The 20395-nt window shown below is 38.8% G+C and overlaps 1 protein-coding gene across 7 annotated transcripts in view; it reads left to right on the top strand.

Moving 5' to 3' along the window:
• CCDC171 (coiled-coil domain containing 171) overlaps positions 1-20395 on the top strand; it is a 230259-nt gene that overhangs the window by 83447 nt on the left and 126417 nt on the right. For all 7 annotated transcript variants that reach the window (XM_075931537.1, XM_075931540.1, XM_075931539.1 and 4 more), the window contains 4 exons: positions 532-699; positions 2507-2695; positions 9960-10464; positions 11919-12035. In XM_075931537.1, the coding sequence (XP_075787652.1) occupies positions 532-699; positions 2507-2695; positions 9960-10464; positions 11919-12035 (979 nt within the window). The remainder of the gene's footprint in view (positions 1-531; positions 700-2506; positions 2696-9959; positions 10465-11918; positions 12036-20395) is intronic.

Raw genomic sequence — 20395 nt, 5'->3', positions numbered from 1 at the left:
TTTTTTATCAGATTTTGTGCTGCCATGCTCATTAACTTTTTTGTTGGAGTATATACTCTATGCTATATGCTGGAAACAGATAAAATTTGTACAGAACTTCATTTGAGTGGAATAAGTGTGTGTGTGTGTGTGTGTGTGTGTGTGTGTGGTGATGTAGAGAGGATTTAAACATTAGTTGCCCATAAAATAACATAGTTTCATATGTTTAGTTAAATAAATGAAGGAATCAATTTGCAAATATTTATTACAGGTCATGGCATTTTTTTATCATGAGGATTGTGGGACAATATTTATACGTTATATTTATTTAAACAATCTTTTTCTCTTTTGATTTTGTCAATGTGTTTAGGTGCGTAGTAAAAAATAGTTCTGCTGAAATTGAAGTAGAATTTCAGAATATTAATAATTATGTCTTTTCAGATGTATACAAAACACGTGTGATTTGTGTGCATGATGTCTCTCTAAAGAGTCTAATATTAGAATCTAGAGTTAGTCTAACAACAGTTATTTTTTTTCTTTTTTGTCTCATAGGAGAAGCTAACCTTCCTCCATACTTTATATCAACATTTGGTAGCAGGCTGTGTGCTTATAAAGCAACCAGAAGGCATCCTGGATAAATTCTCCTGGTCTGAGCTTTGTGCAGTCTTGCAGGAGAATGTTGATGCTCTGATCCTAGACCTCAGCAGGGCTAATGAGAAGGTAACTGTCCTCAGGCGCCAGATACCTCTATTAAATTCAGTGACATTTGTCCACATCACAGTATCATTAAAAGGGACTGACATTCATCTTATTTCAAAAAGAATTTGGATGTTAATAATTCAATACCATTAATTATGGCTTGTCTACAACTCAGTTTGATGCCATTGCTGTGGGCATGTAAATGTGACTGAAGTCTGTATGAAGTCTCTAAGCTCCACTTTCTGTGCAGGACATGCTAATACTACTAGCCAGTATTAGCCACAGGGACCTAATTAAATGAAAATAAATTAATCTTACTGATGAAGCAATTCAAAGAACTTAGTCATTTATACTAATAAACCAACTCTTTATCTTAGCATAAAAGAGAAACAAAATACAGGAGTATCATCTTAAAACTGTTTGCTTATGAATCAGAGTATTATTTTAAAAAATTGTGGTTTTAAAAATGTAATTATTTGGTTGTGGCACGTATAGTCTGAACTATAATTAATGTAGAACAACCATTATGAATTTAAAAACTATAAATATTTGTTTTGGGGGACACTATATTTTTATGGGTGATTTCATACTGCTAACTCTATTAAAAATATATTTTTGAGAAATCTGCTTTGTTACAATAAATTAAAGGGGCTCAGCAGACAAATATGTGCTGCTCCTAAGGATTTCCGTTCAAATTTTGGCTCCATTGATCAGGTCATCACTATGTTTCTGTGGTCTAGAAGAAAGATTCCAGATTTTGGCTATACTGACATTTGCTCTTGGGGGACAAAAAAGGAAAAACTGTTTCATGAGTTTCTCATCTGTTGGAGTTATGAACACTCTCTTGGATCAAGTTCAAGAACAGGGTTGCTTACAGTTAATCATTTTGACTCTTACTTACTATTAGTAAATATCCCAGCAGTCAATGGAAATCATTAACAGAGTTCGGTTAGACAACTATGTGGATCATGCAGATTAGACATGAAGGAAACCTATCTCTTTTCCTTGCAGAGGAAATAAAAGAACAACAAAATTAGTGGCACATCAGCTTCTTAGAATTGAACAGTGTTGTTTGCTCCATTAAAACTGCTTTTCTCTAAACAGATTTTTCCACCTGAAATTTTGTACAATGAATAGAAAAGAATATGTTTAGTTTCAGTATTGAAAAATGCAGGCCCATTTGAGATACATACTTAAATGGAAACACAGTTCCACTTAGCTTTAATAAAAGTTGCACGGGTAAAGCCTTGATCACTAAATTATATCCCTTAAGCTGCTCATTGAAATGCATCATAAAATTAACAAGCTTGCCTGGGAAAATAGTCATCATATCTATTGTAAAGCTCTCTTGAATCGCAGCAAATACAAGTTTATTTGGGTTTCAAATAAAGCATTACATAAAAATGCAACCTCTGATCATCATTATTACTTAACTTGCTGCATGTTTATCGTGCTAGAATTATTAATTATATAGCACCAGAATTGTTCTCTCCGCATTTCAAAGCAAATAAGATAAGGGTTCTTATGCAGAAGAATTCTAACAAAGACCAAAATAAAGCCTGGGAATCTATTTAGCTACAGGAGGTATAGGGACAACAACATTGATGAAATTAGCATAGGTTTCTGTTGTTGTTTTTTAAGAAGTGGGTTTTAAAGAAGTATTTGAAGCAGGAGATGTATGATATGCTTAGCTTTTTACTTCTCTGCTGTCGGAAGAAAATGCAATCAGAGTCTTCTTTCAAAAGTAACTGCTTAAATTAGGATTAAAAACAAACACAAAATAGCCTTTTTTAAAATAAATGTTTTAAAAAACATTCTTATGATGCAGGTATCTCACCTAGAATATATTTGCAAGAACAAGTCTGACACTATGAGGGAACTTCAGCAGACACAGGAAGACACTTTTAACAAAGTGGCTGAACAGATGAAAGCACAGGAAAGCTGTTGGCAGAAACAGAAAAAGGAGTTAGAGAAGCAGTACTCTGGACTCCTTGGGGAAGTTCACACAAGGGCACAGGTACTGTACTTATTCCAGAAATCTGTAAACTTTGAAAACCTTTCTGTACATATTTAGTATATTATTTTAGTATTTCAAGTTCTAAACCAGTTTAAATTTGCTTATGAATATATTTTGTATTTTAAATATTCTTTTACTATTAATTTTTAGTTACTTTAGGAAATGGAGGACTTAAAACATTCCTGAAATGCATTGCTTAATTAGATCCTGCAGTTGTATTTCCCTTTTTGTTATTTTTTAGAAGAGGTTAGAAACCTCAGCTGTAGAAACTGAAGTTTTCTCTGGACAAATAAAAGCTACACATGCTGACCTGCCAGTATATCTCAACTCTCGCCATGGTGGGCCATTTCTTGTTGAGAAGGTGGTTCTTTTCTCTTTCAGCTCTTTACTTCTGTATTGAGACAGAAGTGTGATAGATTCCCCCCCCCCCCGCCCCCCCCCCGACATTATCAACTTGAATGGGACTCAGGTCAATTACCTAGAGAATGAGGTCCCTATATCTCAGTGTCAACTCCAGTCCTTGTCTGCCTTCTCCCACATTGTTCTGCTGATGTGGTCAGATTGAAAGGGAACCGATTAAATTAATTTTTCTGAGGAGCTTTGAAAAGTTGGTGACATATTGTGTTAGGTCTAATTCAGGATGACCTCTTAGATTATGAATGATCACGACAAGAGATAAATGCAGGATGAGAATTCTTATTCCTGAGCTCAAGGTGCCTGTTTTGTCCTTCTACTCCACCCCATGTGGTCACACCTATCTGCAGTGGGTCTAAACCACTATCCAGTGCTTTTTTTGAGTAGGTACTACGTGGTACGCAGTACCGGCACCTCCAGTCAGTGCTCAACAACTTTTCCCCTGGAGTACCAGCACCTTTAAAAAAATTTTTTTTTTTTACAAAAAAAGCACTGCCCCTATCAAAGCTGAATGATTGCTTAATTTGCACACAGTGTGCCTAGATATAAATGGCTACAAAGGGTGCAAGGCATCTGATATCCAAGCAATGGCCTATACCAGTGTTTCTTAATCTTTTTAAGACCAAGGAATGCCAAACAATAATTTTTTTTATGAGGAACACCAAGGATTTTTGTCAAGGGGGTGGGGGAGTTGGGAGGGAAAGGGAGTGGGGGGGACAGTTATTGAGGGGAAAAAGAGTCAGGGGAAAGTTACTGAGGGAAAAAATGTAGTCTGCCCCTTTAAGGGCAACCATTTTGCGTTCTGTTGTTCTCTGCAGCACACCTCCTACTGCCTTGCAGCACACTGGTGTGCCGCGGAACACAATTTAAGAAACACTGGTCTACACCGTCTAGAGTTCTCCATGAGTATATCTTTGAACATTGACAATGGAGGGGTTGTTCTTAATGCTGTTTTGTACCATTTCTTTTGCTATCATTTTTAGGGAAACTGGTGCTGAACTTGAATTTGATCCAACATTTTTGGGAATCAGGCCTTTTTAATAGGATTTTATATGTATTCTATTTTGTATTCTGTGGCAAATGCTAGGCTCAACGTTTTCCTTTGCGTGGAGAGAAATCGCTTTTTTGATTTATTTATTCAAGTAGCGATATAAATACAGTTAAGTGTAGTAATGGCACAACATTTGAAAACTGCTGACTTCATCTGAAAAATATAATTCTTTGCACCTGAATTGTGTCTTCCTCCCAAGGATCTCAAAGTACATTACAAACATTAATGAGTTAAGCCTTCCAAGACCTCTTTGAGATAGAAAATGTATTACTAAACTCATTTGATATTCACCATGCTCCCTTTCAAACATTCACTGTTAAGATTGTTTAAAAGTTTAGATAAGGGACTTACAAGCTGTGGTTAATTTTGCAGGCAATCATCAGTATTAGTATACAACATTGAGAACTGTCTCTGCAGAGAGGAACCCTGGAAATCTTTTGATGAGGTCATCAGATTAATTGGAACTGGGGCTGTAAAGCAACATGAGTAATGGTACTTGTAGACGCTTGGAGGCTTAGTATTGCATTGGTGCAGTCAGCCTTCCAAAGTACAATGTGAGATTCCAGTAACTGGCTTTTTATTACTAAAATATGACATTTCAATTTACAAGCTTTGTGCCAGTATTGTAAGGACATCTGGCAGTGCTTCTATCCTTAGACTGTTGCATTCAGAGCCCCAATCCCAACTGATGTTTCTGGCTGCTGTTAGATAATATTCTTTTGCTATTGTTTTCCATTATGTAGATGACCTAGTCAGAAAGCAGGTTCAGTGTTCTTCTGTGGAGCTGAAACTCTCAAAGTGGCCTTGTCAGGGATGGCTGTAAATGTGTTAGAAAATGCCTGGAGCTCCTCATTTGCAGCTGGGCTTAAAATGAATGTAACGTCCAGTGCCTTGTGGGAAGAGGAGGGTTGTCCATTTTCATGTTCATAGGGTCACGTATGACATCGAGTGGGGTCTGCAAATAAATTCCATCAATCTGAAATAAAAATGCACATGTGCAAATGTCTGCTTTGAGAAAGCTAATGAATATAAGGAATGTACTAACTCATCTTAGATATGTCCTTTCTTCAGAATGTGTGCAAACTTGCAGGAAATATCCTGTGATTTCCAAGTATCCATTACTGTGAGTAATTACTCAAAATAAAAGCAAAACCAGTTTTCAACATTTTAGTGAGCTCACTGTGTTAGAATTATAGCAAGGTTTGCAAAATAGGAAAGGGAAAAAACCCTCTAAAAGGAGAAAATGTTTCCTTGTTGATTTGGCATGATTTATTAAAAAGGAGTGCTCTTTTTTTTCTTTTTTTCTTTTTTTTTTTTTTAACAGAAGAAGCAGGTGAATTAGATGAAGACTTTGGTATAGTGCAACTGTATCAAAAGTCAGTGTTGTAAGAGATAAAAATAAAATAGTTTACAGTGAAACCTTTTGAAGTCCAAGTGTCATTAAGTCTCTAGTTTGCAGTCTGTCTTCCTGCCAACATAAAGGATAAGGACCCAGCAAGAAATAGGATAAAATAGAGTTCTACTCTCCGGGGGAGTGTCTAATTTTTGTTAATGATTCTTGAAGTTCACAGAGTTCTTTAACCCAGTAAGGCATCCCTCAAAGCTCAGACACTCCAGGAAGTCGGTCCGCCACTCTTAAAGGAGCTTAACCCTGCTATCTTTTTTTTTTAATGTAGTTTTATTTAAGTTTCTAAATAAACTTAGATTAGATATTAGAAACGATGTAGAGTAAGATGGAAAACAATTTAAAATTATTGTAAAAGAGAGAGCAGATGTAGCTTCATCTTTTAAACCCGTGTTTATGGTTAAAGAATAATTTATATACTTCAACATATTTATAAGATTTTGAGTTTTGTTCATTTTTTTTCATCCTGACATTTTAAAAATAAGCATTAAACAGAATGCAGGATGTCAGTGCTGGAATTTGATAGACCTATAGGGACTGCACCTTAACTATGCTTACTTAGCTGCTGGCCAATCAGCTCTGAGGGTTAGGAATCATAAATTAGTTTCCAAATCCAAATTACCTTTTTTAGTGCCTTCCTAATGCACTATAAGATAGTATTAGACCCTTGTAAAAGAAGGCCAGTAAATAATGCAGTAGTCCCAAAAGACTTTGTAGATGAACAAACTTCATTTTAAAGTAAAATAGTGATGCAATAAATCCTATAAATTAAATAATTAAATTAATCCTTTTAACGAATTTCAACATAAGTAGAAATACTGAAATAAGTGTTTCTTCTAATGTAATTTGTCTTCTACTTTGAAGAGCAACATAATTGTTCTTTCCAAAAATTGCACCTGTGTTGCTTGCAGATAAGATTATTGGGATAGAAGAGTACCACTTGCTCAGGAAGGATAGGCAGGGAAAAAAGAGAGTAAGTCTTTCCTTGTACAGTAAAACTCCAGTGGTCCGGCACGCCTGATAGTCCGGCACCACCTGGAACCCGGAAGTGCTCCAGGCAGCCGGACAATTGGAGCTGCTCTGCCTCAGGCTTCCCGGAGTCAGCCGCTGGTCAGTTTCAGCAGCGGCTGACTTGAGGACACCTGGGACAGAACAGCTGGAATGCTGCCAGGTTGGTCCCGCAGTGCCGAGGGGTGGTGCTTCGGGACCAACCCAGTCCCCCAGCTGCTCTGCCCCGGGCATCCCCAAGTCAGCCGCTGCTGAAACTGACCAGCAGCTGACTCGGGGAAGCCTGGGGCAGACAGCTGCTCTGACCCCAGCATCCCCAAGTCAGCCGCTGGTCAGTTTCAGCAGTGGCTGACTTGGGAAAGTCTGGGCAGAGCAGCTGAGGTGCTGTAGGGTTGGTCCCTTAGCGCTGCCCTCTCTTCCCCCCCCACCCCACCCCACCCCAGACCTCTCATAGCCCCCGCTTCCGATAGTCCAGCATATCTGATAATCCAGCACCCCCTGGGTCCTAAAGGTGCCGGATTACCAGAAGTTTACTGTATATTAAAAACGTATACACTTGGACTGAGGTTTGAGATGGACATAGGAGACAGACTTGTTGAGAGTCTCTGGGTTAGGTTAAAAGGTGTAAAAACAAGGATCATGTCATGCTAGGAGGTCAACCACAGACCACCAAACCAGGGAGAATGGGTAGATGAGGCTTTTTTTTAAACTAACAAAATCATCCAAACCTCAGGACTTGGTGGCGATGGAGGACATCTGTTGGAGATGGCAGAGGTGCTTAATGACTTTTTTGTTTTGGTTTTTACCTGGAAGATGGATGGTTACTGGATGCCTAACATAGTGAATGCTAGAGGAGATTAGGTAGGTTCCCATGTCCCCAAGGCCTAATGAAATGCATCCTAGAATACTCAAGGAGCTGATAGAAGAGGTATCTGAGCCATTCGCTATCATCTCTGAAAAGTCATAGAAGTCTGCAGAGATTCTAGAAAACTGGAAAAGGGCAAATGTAGGGCCCATCTATAAAAAGGGAAATAAGAACAACCTAGAAAACTACAGGCCAGTCAGCTTAACTTCCTAAGAAGTGGGTTTCTGCAGGGGTCAATTTTGGGACTGGTTTTCTTCAATATTATCATCAATGATTTAAATAATGGCATAGTGAGTACATTTATAAAGTTTGTAGCTGATACAGAGCTGGGAAGGGTTGCAAAGTGCTTTGGAGGATAGGATCATAATTCAAAATGATCTGGACAAACTGGAGAAATGCTCTGATGTAAACAGGATGAAGTTTAATAAGGACAAATACAAAGTACTCCACTTAGGAAGGAACAATCAGTTTCACACCTACAGGGGAAGCGACTGTCTAGGATGGAGTATTGAAGAAAGAGATGTAGGGGTCATAGTGGACCACAAGCTAAATATGCATCAACAGTGTGACACTGTTGCAAAAAAAAAAAAAAAAAAAAAAAGAGAGCGCAATAATGATTCTGGGATGCATTAACAGAAGTGTTGTGAGCAATACACAAGAAATAATTCTTTCTCTCTACTCTGTGCTGATTAGCCTCAGTTAAAATTGAAGAATTGTGTTCAGTTTTGGGCTCCACATTTCAAGAAAAATGTGAAGAAATTAGAAGGCGGTCCAAAGAAGAACAACAAAAATGATTACAAATCTAGAATACATGACTTATTAGGGCAGACTGAAAGAACTGGAAAAACTTAAAAAACAACAAATAGTCTTGTAGCACCATAGGGTATGTCTACACTACTCCCCTAGTTCGAACTGGGGGGGGGTAATGTAGTCATACGGAGTTGCAAATGAAGCCCGGGATTTGAATTTCCCGGGCTTCATTTGCATAAAGCTGGCCAGTGCCATTTTTAAATGCCGGCTAGGTCGGACCCCGTGCCACGCGGCTACACGCAGCACGGACTAGTTAGTTCGGATTAGGCTTCCTATCTGAACTAGCTGTACGTCTCGTGGAAGCCTAATCCGAACTAACTAGTCCGTGCCGCGTGTAGCCGCGTGGCACGGGGTCCAACCTAGCCGGCATTTAAAAATGGCGCCGGCTGGCTTTATGCAAATGAAGCCCGGGAAATTTAAATCCCGGGCTTCATTTGCAACTCCGTATGACTACATTACCCCCCCCTAGTTCGAACTAGGGGAGTAGTGTAGACATACCCTTAGAGACTAAAAAACATGTAGATGGTATCATGAGCTTTCATGGGCACAACTCACTTCTTTCCGTTACAGACTAACTCAGCTATCCCTCTAAAGCTTTTGAAAGAATTGGGTTTGTTTAATTCGGAAAAGGGAAGATTCAACAGGAACATGATAGTAGCTTTCAAGAGCCTAAAAGGCTGTGTGGCGGGGTCGAGCTCCGTCCAGCCCAGTTGACCCCCGCCTTCAGTCTCTTCCCCCTTTTCCCTGGGTGCTTCACTGTGGTCCCCTTACAGTCTTGGTGGGCTTGTTGGCTCGGCCGTACCCCCGTCCCAGTTCTTACTTCGTCAGTGTCCTGGCTCGGGCCCGTCCGGCCCGTCTGCTGGGGGCCGTGTCGCTCCTGGGACCTCCTGTAGGTGTTACCCCGCCACCGGTCCTCTCTGCTCTGGCATCTGCTGTCCCTGGCTTTCGCTGCCCCTCGGACTCTCCACCTGTGGGAGGTGAGAGCACAGCCAGCCCCTGTTCTCCTCCCCCCGATCCTCCTGGCCGGCTCCAATTTTGGGTGTCTTGGCCGGCATCCCGCTCCCGCGCAGCCAGCCCGCCGGCCGTCCTTCCCTGGGCCCTAGGGTCCGCAGCTTGCATTCCGGCCCCTACTGCGCCTGTGCTGCCAGCGCTCCGCTCACCACTTTCAGAGGCAGCAGCAGCACTGCCTGAGTTGTTGGGGGCTGCCGGACAGCAGGCGCAAGTGCGGGGGGAGGTTTCCCCGGCACAGGCTGTTACAGGAAAGGGGGAGAAAATTGTTCTACTTGTCCTCTAATGATAGGATAAGAAGTAATGGGCTTAAATTGCAGCAAGAGAGGTTTAGGTTGGACATTAGGGACAACTTCCTAACTGTCAGGGTGGTTAAACACTGGAATAAATTGCCTAGAAAGGTTGTGGAATCTCCATCACTGGAGATATTTAAGAGCAAATTAGATAAACATCTATCAAGGGTGATCTAATTGGTGTTTGGCCCTCACATGAGGGCAGGGGACTGGACTTGATGACCACTCAAGGTCCCTTCCAGTTCTAGTATAAAGATAGAGAAAATTTAAAACAATTCTGATCTGAATAAAAGAGGAAAAAAATGTAATAAATAAGCATTTTCTTTTAGCTTTAGTCTGTGTAAAGTTCAGTAAATATTTCTTTAATTAAAAAATTATGCTCTAGTTAAAATCCCCTTTTGTCTTTACAGAAATATCAAGAAATTGCAGAAAAAGCCAAAGAAAGATGTTCTGTCATTGAAAAAGCACGAGAGCAGTTGGTCCATGAAAATTCACACTTGAAAAGTATATTAATGCACACACAAAAGGAACACGAGTCTCTCCTGGCAGCCTGTGCATTAATGAGTGGTGCCTTGTATCCTCTATACAGCCGATTATGTGCTTTGTCTACACAAAGGGACTTTCTCCAGGATCAGGTCCATGCCTATGAAGTACTCAAGCAAGAAATCAGGACTCTAGTCTGTGCTTTGTCTGACGTAGAGGAAAAGAGGCAGGATGAAGTGAAGAAAAAGAAAGAGCCTTTCAAAGGCATGATATGTATATTCCGGAAAGGTGTTATTGCAGTTCTAGCTGCACACAGACTTCAAATTTTGGGGCAGTCAAGTAGTTCTCTTTTCTCCTGGGTAGATGGTTTCAAAGAAGGCATAGGAATCCTAGTTTGCATAGGAGAGGCCAAGGGGAAACAGAATGTATCAAGTAAGATATTTGATTTGTTACTTTATATTATCATGTCATATTATAACATTTGTGCTTTACTTATTATTTAATAATAATTATTATAATGCTTAAAGACAAATATCATGATGAATGCAGACTAATGGATTGGAGGCACCTCCAATTACAAATATTTTCTCTCTGTTTTTTGAATGGCTGAAAAAGTTAGGTTGGTGTGTGTATAGTATGGTATCATCCCATGGCTAGCCATCAGCCACATGTGGCTAGTTGGCTTGAACAATGTGGCTATTTGGCCATTTGAGTGTGGTTAGTTTGCTATAGCAGTTGCCAGTGTGGATGTCAACATGTATTTGACTATACAATTAACCGATTTATCGGTTAATCTTGTCAACTACATTCATTTACCCTGACCTTGCTGCCTCTGAATCGGAGGTAGCAAGGCCGGGGAGCAAGAGCCGGTGTTGTGGGGGAGCCAGTTTGAAAGCTGGTTCTCCTAGCACCAGCTCCTAATTGCCACCTGCCACCCCTCCCCCCATGCTGCTGCCTATATCAGCATCCTCCAGAGCAGCCTCTGTACACGGCGAGCTGGGGCCCGCTGCGGGTAGGGACTGATTTGCGGCAGCAGCCCCTGTCTGTGGGGAGTTCAAACCCCCCTGCAGACTGGGACTGCTGCCACCCCTCTGATACAGAGGCAGCAGCATGGGGCAGCAGGCAGCCAGACCGTGAGGGGAGCTGGCTTTTAAACCAGTTCCCCTTGTGGACCAGCTCCCTCCTGCCACCCTGCACTGCTGCCTCTAATAGGCAGCAGCATTGAGGTGTCAGGGAACTTCCCAGGAGTGAGGCCAGAGCGCACTGGTTATTGGGCCCACCCTCAGGAACTATAGAATAGTCATGTAACCAATAATATTTTATGTGGTTATACAACTATTCAGTTATACAATAGCTAGCATCCCTAGTTGCCACTAAAGTTGCTACTGCTTCAGAACTGGTTGAATGCCATGGGGCTATCATCAGATATCTGGGGTAGATTTGTATTACCTTTCCAGAACAAGAGAATGCAAACATTTTGTTATTGTGTTGCTTGGTTCACTGTTCTGTGAAGCCTCCAAACAGAGAGAGGTCCAGAAGAAGGGGCCTGATTTAAAAGCCAAAATGCCAATATATATTGTATGTATTTCATATTAAAAATAAAATAGTATTAGTATGGGATTATTAAACTTTCATTTGTATAGTAAAATACTTTTTGGGTTCCTCCAAGAGGAAATGTTAAACTAAAGAACAAATAATTTATTCCGTATTGAACAGCTGAAGGTGTAATAGTGCATGTCAACACCACTTTAAATTTTGTGGGGGAAAAAGTAGAATCCTGGCATGAATTTTGTATAAATTTTATTTTGATCTATTTCTTAAACACCTGAAGACTGCAGCGTGACATGTATCTCATATATTACTATTTATTACCTTTTGTTTCACAGAACACCAAAAGGAACAAACCCATTGTCTTCAAGCACTAAATTGGTTTACCAGTTCTGACCTTCTAGCTGCAATAATGAGTTCGGTGGCTGAATTACAGGAAGTTGTTAGCAAAACAGGTACATTTTAAAATATGCTGCTGTAGAGAAGAGTATAAATAGTAGTATATGATATGTTTTCCTGTTTCAGGATTTTATATCTTCAGATGTCTCCTCTTCTGGTTAAATTTCTGGATGTGGAAAGCTGCTTGGGCAATCTAATTTTCTTAATCTTTATTGATAGTATTACTTGTAGGTTTTTTCTTTCGCATGCTTTTGCATATACAGATCCAAACCTTTGCTCACATGTGGTAGTATGTAAATAATAACCTGTGGTCATTGCTTCTATATAGTTAGTGGCAAAAGCAATAGTTACATAAGATTGTATCACAAAATGGAATTGTGAATATGATATATAATACATGTTTTATGTTTACAGTCCTCTTGGCATTAGTTTAAATCTGGTTTCTGTCGGTTTTTCTTTGTTTAACAATACAGTAATCACTTACCTAATTTCCAAAATAGGTTGCAAAATATGCCCATTTGTTTTTTCTATCCGTATTCTTACAATTTGCATGCATCTCTCTTTATTTAGTGGTTTTCTAATTTAGCCATGTATAATTTATCATCTTTGTTGTTGTGTTTTCTAAATCTCTTGTGGTCTCAATCATGCTGTATAAACAGCATCTGTTACTACCAGCATAACAGATTGCATTAACTTCTAAAGAGTGGTAAATAAATTATATAAATCTGACCATAAAGGGAGATTAAATCTAAGTTTAAATTAACCATATTTGGATAGTGTTTGCCACCATGTTCCTGTTCAAGAATCATAAGACATTCTTTCCCTTCTCTGTAAATCTACCCCAGCATGATATTCAAATTAGGGATATCTTGTCATTTTAAAATTCTTTGTGTAATATTAAAAAGTTAAAGTGACCACTTTCCCTAATATTAGTGAGGTTCAAATGCATAAGACTCACAAGTAATAACTTGCTGCTGTGGTAAATGGTCTCAGCTGCACCAAATATTTGTTAGTTAAAAAAGATTTTAAGACAACTACTTAAATTTCATTAACTGGAGAATGATCAAAGCAGTCAAAGTTTCAGAGAAACTAATCTTGTGTTTTGAAAGCCAGTAATTCCTGAACTGAATCCCACCTCTTCCACTGACTCAGCATGTAGCTTTGTACCTTCCTGTGCCTCATTTACCTGTGCGCATGGGGAATAATATTTAACAGTCTCATAAGAGTGTTCTGAAAATTACTTTGGTTGTGTGTAAACTCCTTTTAAGAAGACGTAAGAGTTAGCCTGATGGTCTGTCAGCAAATCCTATTCCGTGAACAGCTTGTTAAAGAGAGGTCATTTGATTTGTAAAAATCTACAGAATCATAGTTTCAGTGGTGTCCACTTCTGTGGCATGACAAGAGGGGACACACTGCCCTCCTTGACCTCTCGATCCTCTGGTTGATGGAAATTTTGATAACACAACACATAATTGGAAATGGGTCAAATTAGGTATTATTCAAAAGTCCTGTCTCCAATGAACACAGTGGTGCCAAACATGATAAATCTGTAACTGCTATGAAGATACATGCTAGAGAAAATCTTTAAAAATAATATATTAACAAAACACATTTTTAAATTATACTTTAACACATATGCATTGTCATACATAAAAAGGCATTGTTCTTTGATAACCATAGGTAAGTTACTGCAGACATATAGGATTGAAAATATTTATTCATCAGTCATCATAAGTGTGACCTTTATCTAGGGCACCACTGCTTAGACATATTGTTGCACTGATCCTCATCCGTGGCACCTCAAATAAAAAGTATTAAAATTGGAAAAAAATACAGAGAAGGGCAACATAAATGATTAGGGGTTTAGAACAGATTCCTTGTGAGGAAGGAAGCTGTTCTAAGTTACCATTTTCAAATGGAGTCCATTAATTTCTGGATCATATAATCGTAGAATATTAAAGTTGTCTCTTACCTGAGTTTTTTTTCTAATATCCAACCAGATCTATCCCACTGCAATTTGAGACCATTGCTTTTTGTTTTGTCATCCGTCACCACTGAGAACAGATGGACATTTTGAAACCCTCCTTCAAGTATTTTAAGGCTGCTATCAAATTCCCCTCATTCTTCTTTTCTGCCGATTAAAATGAGCCCATTTCCCTCAGTCTCTCCTCATAAGTCATGCACCCTCACACCTTAATAGTTTTTGTTTCCCTCTACTGGACACTCTCCATTTTGTCCACTTCTTTTCTGTAACGGGAGGCCTAAAACTGGACTCAGTAATCCAGATGTGGCCTAACTAGAACCGAATAGAGGAGAATAATCACTTCCCTCGATCTACTGTCAATGCTCAGTATGCCATTAGCCTTCTTGGCATTGTTGACTCATATCAAACTTCTGTTGGCTCATATCAAACTTTTGCCTGTGGCATACCAGCTTGGTTTTCCCTTTGATATTTATATATCCACTGCCTCCTTTCTTTCCCCTCCCTTCCATTTCTCTCCTCCCCCCATTTATTTTGGTTCTGGACGTATAACACTTTGGTCATCTGAGGAAGTGGGCTGTGCCCACAAAAGCTCATGATACCATCTACATGTTTGTTAGTCTTTAAAGTGCTACCAGACTATTTGTTGTTTTTTAAGTTTATTCTCATCCACTGTAATTCCTAGGTCCTTTTCTGCAGTCAGTTCCCAGCCTTCATGGGATTCTTTTGCATGACTCTGTACTTGTTCTTGCTGGACCTCATCAGATTTCTTTCCCACCAATGTTGGACCAATCCTCCAACATGTCTAGATTACTCTGAATCCTACCTCTACCCTCTAGCATAAATACTGTTAACCCCATCTTAGTATAATCCACAAACTTGCTGAGGATGCAATTCAATCCATCAACCAGATCATTAATGAAAATGTTGAACAAGACTGATACTGCCTGTTAGACATCGAGCTGTTGATCGCTACCCACTGAGCCCAACAATGTAGCCACCTTTCCACTGTGTAGTCTATTCAATCAAATCAAACTTCTTTAACTTTCTGGCAAGAATACTGCTTTGCTAAAGTGAAGATACCTCCTGTCCACTTCTTTCTCTATATCCACTGAGCCAGTTATCTTATCCTGGAAGACAATTAGTTTGGTCAGGCATGACTTGTCCTTGGTGAATCCATGTTAACTGTTCCTAATCACCTTTCTTTCCTCTAAGTGTTTCAAGATGGATTCCTTGTAGACTCGCTCCATGATTTTTCCAGGGAATGAGGAGAGATTGACTGCTCTGTAGTTCCCCAGATGCTCCTTCTTCACCTTTTTTAAAGGTGGGCACTACATTTGCCTTTTTTCGTAGGCGGTCTGGGACCTCCTCCAATCACTATGAGTTTTCAAAGATAATGGCCAGTGGCTTTGCAGATAATACTATCTGGATGGATACTGACATCTTAACCAGAGCCTCATTGTAACTCTTTTGGCAGAAGAGTAATACTCAGAAGTATTAAACCACTTGCTTTTTGCTGATGATAGCAAAATCAACACTCTCTCCAATTATATTCTCAGAGGGGTAATTGTGTTAGTCTGTAACTTTAAAAAAAACCTTAAACAATTAGTGGTCCTGTAGCACCTTAGAGACTAACATATATATGATATATAGTGTATCATGAGCTTTTGTTGGCACAACTCACTTCTTCAGATGAGAGGGGTATTGTGTGTTCCTAACAGCCAGTAATCCATCATCCTGTGGAATTTTCATGTAAAGAACTTCTGTATCCATCATGGCCAGGATGGTGTTTTCAGGAAGATTACTGATGTTCTGTAGTTTCCTCAGGAAGTCAGTGGTGTCTCATAGGTAGCTAGGAGTGCTAGTAGCATACAGTCTGAGGAGAGAATCATCATAACCAAATAATCCTGCTGTAAGTGTGCTGATGCCTGAGATGATGGGACATCCAGGATTTCCAGGTTTATGGATCTTCGATAGCAGATAGTAGGGATGTAGTCAGTTAATCATAAGTAAATGCTCATTGGTTAATGCTATCGGCTACATTCAACATGCTTCTCCTACCCTCTCCACGGTTCTGCAAGTACATTTTTGGTGGGATGGCTGACAGGCTGGCTCAGCCGCTGCGGCTATGTATTAATAAGAGATTGAGGAGCCTATTAACCCTTATTGATTAATTGTGTAGTCGACAAAAATTTTGTCGACTACACAATTAATTAATTACATGCTTCTTAACATCTCTCGCAGATAGAAGACTTGTGATCAGGTATTGGGGATGTGTTTGTATGGATTTGGTCCCACGTTGTAGCAGATGGTGTAGTCTCCATTTATAATATTCGGTAACATTAAAAAATTCATCAGGTGTCATCCTGGGTATTAACTGATAACACAGTACTTCAGGTGAAGGCCACAATTTAACTTTGTGAGGCCTCTAGGCTTGACATGACTGTGTTAAAGTAGAATTTAAAGATTTTCTTGAATATATATCTGCATAATTGTTCTAGTTGTCATGTTTGATACTGTTATGTTTGAGCGGGACAAGGGATTTTGAATGATACCTAATGAAATTGTGTTATCAACATTTCTATTAGCTAGAGGACTTGGAGACAGGGAAGCAAGCAAGTCCCCTTTCCTCCTCTTTCATACCACAAGAAGTGATAACATTAAATGCGTATGATTCTGTAGAATTTTATAAATCAAATTATACTTGCCTTACCTTACTAGGTTTAACTTGCTCATAGAATTACACATGATCCCAGGTTATGATTTAGTTGATAGCTAGCAAAAAATACAATGACCTGTTTTTCTTGTGAGATAGGAATAACCACACCATCCAGATTCAGAGTGCCAGTTTGTGTACTCATATATTGGACAAAAGCATCACCAAAAGTATCCAGTCAGAATTTCAAGTCTTCAGGCATTTGTTCCTTAATGAACAAAGGAAATCTTTTGTTTCATTATCCATTTCCCTTCTGGTGGAAAACTTGATCATTTCCAACATACTGGAAACCCTTTAACTGTCGGTATCTCTGAAATCTTCGGAACCTGAATGAATGCCTTATTCTGCCTGTATGTTCTAACCAAAGCTGGTTGAAAGGCTACATTTCCAAATGAGCTGTGCCCTTAAGCAATGCTCTGGCCACAGCACTGTTCCACCAGTGCAAAGTGATTGGACTCCTAAACCTGTCAGATTCAACCTCAGAGGACCACTCCTGAATGGTGGGATGAGCTACTGTAATGGCTCCTACACATCTCTCTGCAGCCAGAGAAAAGAGCTCATCGTCAGAGTGTCTGTATATCTTAGAAAGCACTGTTAGAATAGCAGCCTTCAAGTTGCTTTGAACTTGTGTCAGGCACTTGACCTCTGCAAAGCACTGTCAGGATTAGAGTAAAATAAAGACTACTTAGTTGTGCCCCATGGCTTCCAGTCACAGCTCAGGATCTTTGCTCCCATAGCATTATGTCCAGCTGTGCTTTGCAAACAATGAACTGAAAGTTCTTGATCACTAGTGGCTTTTGTATTTGATGTGCTTGTCATGAAAACATAGGAATTGCCGTAACAGGTCTGGTCAGGGGGTCTGTAATCCAGTGCCATGTCTTTGACAGTGCACAGCACCAGTTGCTTCTGGAAGAAGGTTCAGAAATACCTGTAATGAAGAATTCTGGAGTAACTTGTCATTGAGGAAGTTGCTTTCTTAAACTTGAAAGTTTAAAAAAGGAGTGGTCCTGTGGCACCTTAGATACGAACAGAAAATATAGTTAGTATCCTGAGCTTTTGTGAGAACAGCCAAGTTCTTCTGTTGACAAATACGGAGCAAGAGGTATCTGAAGAAGTGATTTGTGCCCATGAAAGCTCGTGATACTATCTATACTTTTTGTTAGCCTCTAAGGTGCTACTGGACTACTAGTTTTTTAAGGTTCTTTTGTTTAAGTTACAGACTAACACGGGTACCCATCTGAGATCTGGAAAGTTAGTATTTGGATAAAGACCTGACGCATGATAGTTTATGTATCCCTTATATTTTAACATGTTGAGTGTACTCCATATGTTCTTATTAATCAGATAAATGTTTAATCTTTTTTTAATCCTGGTTAATTCTTGACTTTGCTGATATTTTGTGAAATGGAGTTTCACAAATTAATTATTTTGTATATTCAAGGAAGCTTTTGACTCTTTGCAGTTGGTTATCTTCATTTCTCTTTGCTCTTTGGTAGTCCTATAGTCACAAATTCAGTGTATCAGATATGAGGAAGTAGGACTATAAGAAAGGAAAGATAATTAAGGAGTAGAAAAGTTGTGATATATCCAAGATCAAACAGCAAATGGGCTCTAGGGAGCTAGGAACAGAACCAAGATCCCCTCACTTCAAGTTCTACGCTCTGTCCACCAGATCATGCTGATATTCAGTCATTCAAATTCAACACTGCCAGTTCAAGCTTTTTGGAACAATGTTTGCACTGTTTTTCAAAATGCATAGGAGGCATTTAAATAGAACAGGAGGACATGCATTCCATATATGGGCTACTTGTCTGATCAAGAACAGCACTTTAAAAAAGAATTTCAAAGACAAATCATATCTACACTAAGGTGCTAAAATGACTACCTTTCTTATGCTACTCAAATGCAAAACCATTTTGCTGATAGTGAAATATAGCAGAGTCCTGCTAGCTGTTGTTTTGATGCAAACTTTTTTGTTTGAGTCCGATATTATAGAATTCATGGGCAGAATAAAAGAGGCATGTGAAGGCCTCAACAAGAACCATGTGGGAATATTGGGTCTGATGGTCGCAAGAGATTTTCTGATTCCCCTCACTTATGTTCATTTATTTCACCCTCAGAGTATCCTGATATCTAGCTGCTCATCTGTAACTTAGACTTTTGATCTTATCTAAGTGACAGAAACCCTTCTAGAAACTTGGTCTTGGTAAAAATAGTAAATTATTTAAAAGCGGGGTAAAATTTCAAAAGCACATAAATGACTTGAGAGCCTAAGCCTCATTTTGAAAAGAGAATGTATGCACCTATGACCCTAATTCTCATTGACAGTCAAAAGGATTCATGTTCCTAAATGCTTAAGACTTTAAGTCACTTAGGCACTTTTAAAACTGTGAACCTAAGTGTTCAACCTATTTAGAGCAGCTGCCCTTTTGGTATCGTTATGCACTTTTGAGTTTAGTCTTCCAAATACACTTTAGGGTACGTTGCAAAGGGGAGAAACATAGAAGTATGCATAATTTTACTGAAGCAGCTACACATACATAAGAGAAATGTGCTGGGTCTTTCTAAGAAATTTAAGTATGAATAAGTCAAAAAGACAGCAACATTGGGGACTGCAGTCATTTGGAAGAGGTTGAAGTTAGGGAAATGAACTGAGTTCAAATCTTTCAGAATACCACAATTTTTTTTGGTAGTGTGCTTTTTAGCTTATTTGTGAATGGAAAGGAAATTTGTGTACCATTGTTTTATTTTTAAATTTGAATTTTGAAGTTGTTCCTTTTATAAATATTTTCATATAAAACCTTTTAAACTATTATATTTGTCCTTACATAATCATATAGCTTTTGGAATGGTTTATCTTTTGATTTACTTAAAACAACCTTTAAAGTACATTTTTCTTTTGTTTTTTAATATACATTGCTTTTCATTAACACTCAGGGGAACCAAGCAACAAAATACAGATATTGTCTTCTGTAACAGAAACTGAATTTCTGAAACTTAGTACACATATTTTAGTCTATGATATTATTGAGTTTGTTCTTTTGTTCTATTTCAAAACAAAACAAAATTCTCCCTCCACCTGTCATGAGAGGAAGGTTTGTCGCTTTTCATTGGCTTTTGGTTCATTTGTTTAATAAAGAATTGATTGTTCTTTGTACTGTAACTTTATTTGTGTAAAGCATTTCTTATATGCTCCTCACAACACAAATTATTTATTGCTTTTACTATAATTCCCCGATAGTCTGTGGCCAGTTACTTTAAGTGTATAGATTCTTTTCCAACTTTTTATAGATACAGAAGAATACAGGACCTTATGGAATTACATTGTATTCTCATTTCACCTTGCAAAGCAGTCAGTAAATCACACCAACACATTTGTGTGTTTTACTCAAAACCATTGTTCATTAAAAATTAACTAGAGGTGATGCTTTGCTTTATGTTGCTCAACCTACCAACATTTATTTCTGTGCTAATCTTCAAAATGAAAAGTTTACATAGTCAGTCTCATGGCATACAAAATCTCTTCTAAAAAAAAAAAAAAAAAAAAAAAAAGGTGGAACAATCATTTCAAAATCCATGTGACAAAATATGGTGCATTGTAAACACTTTGTCATGCTACACTATTCATTATTCACTCGTGGTTGATTCTACCTGTGTAATTTCAATAATGCTCTGTGAATTATGCTCTATGAGTATTCATGTTCCATTTGTTTGAGTCA

The sequence above is a fragment of the Pelodiscus sinensis genome, chromosome 6, assembly GCF_049634645.1.
Source record: "Pelodiscus sinensis isolate JC-2024 chromosome 6, ASM4963464v1, whole genome shotgun sequence".
Classification (NCBI taxonomy): domain Eukaryota; kingdom Metazoa; phylum Chordata; order Testudines; family Trionychidae; genus Pelodiscus; species Pelodiscus sinensis.
This window is presented reverse-complemented; position numbering and strand designations above follow the sequence as displayed.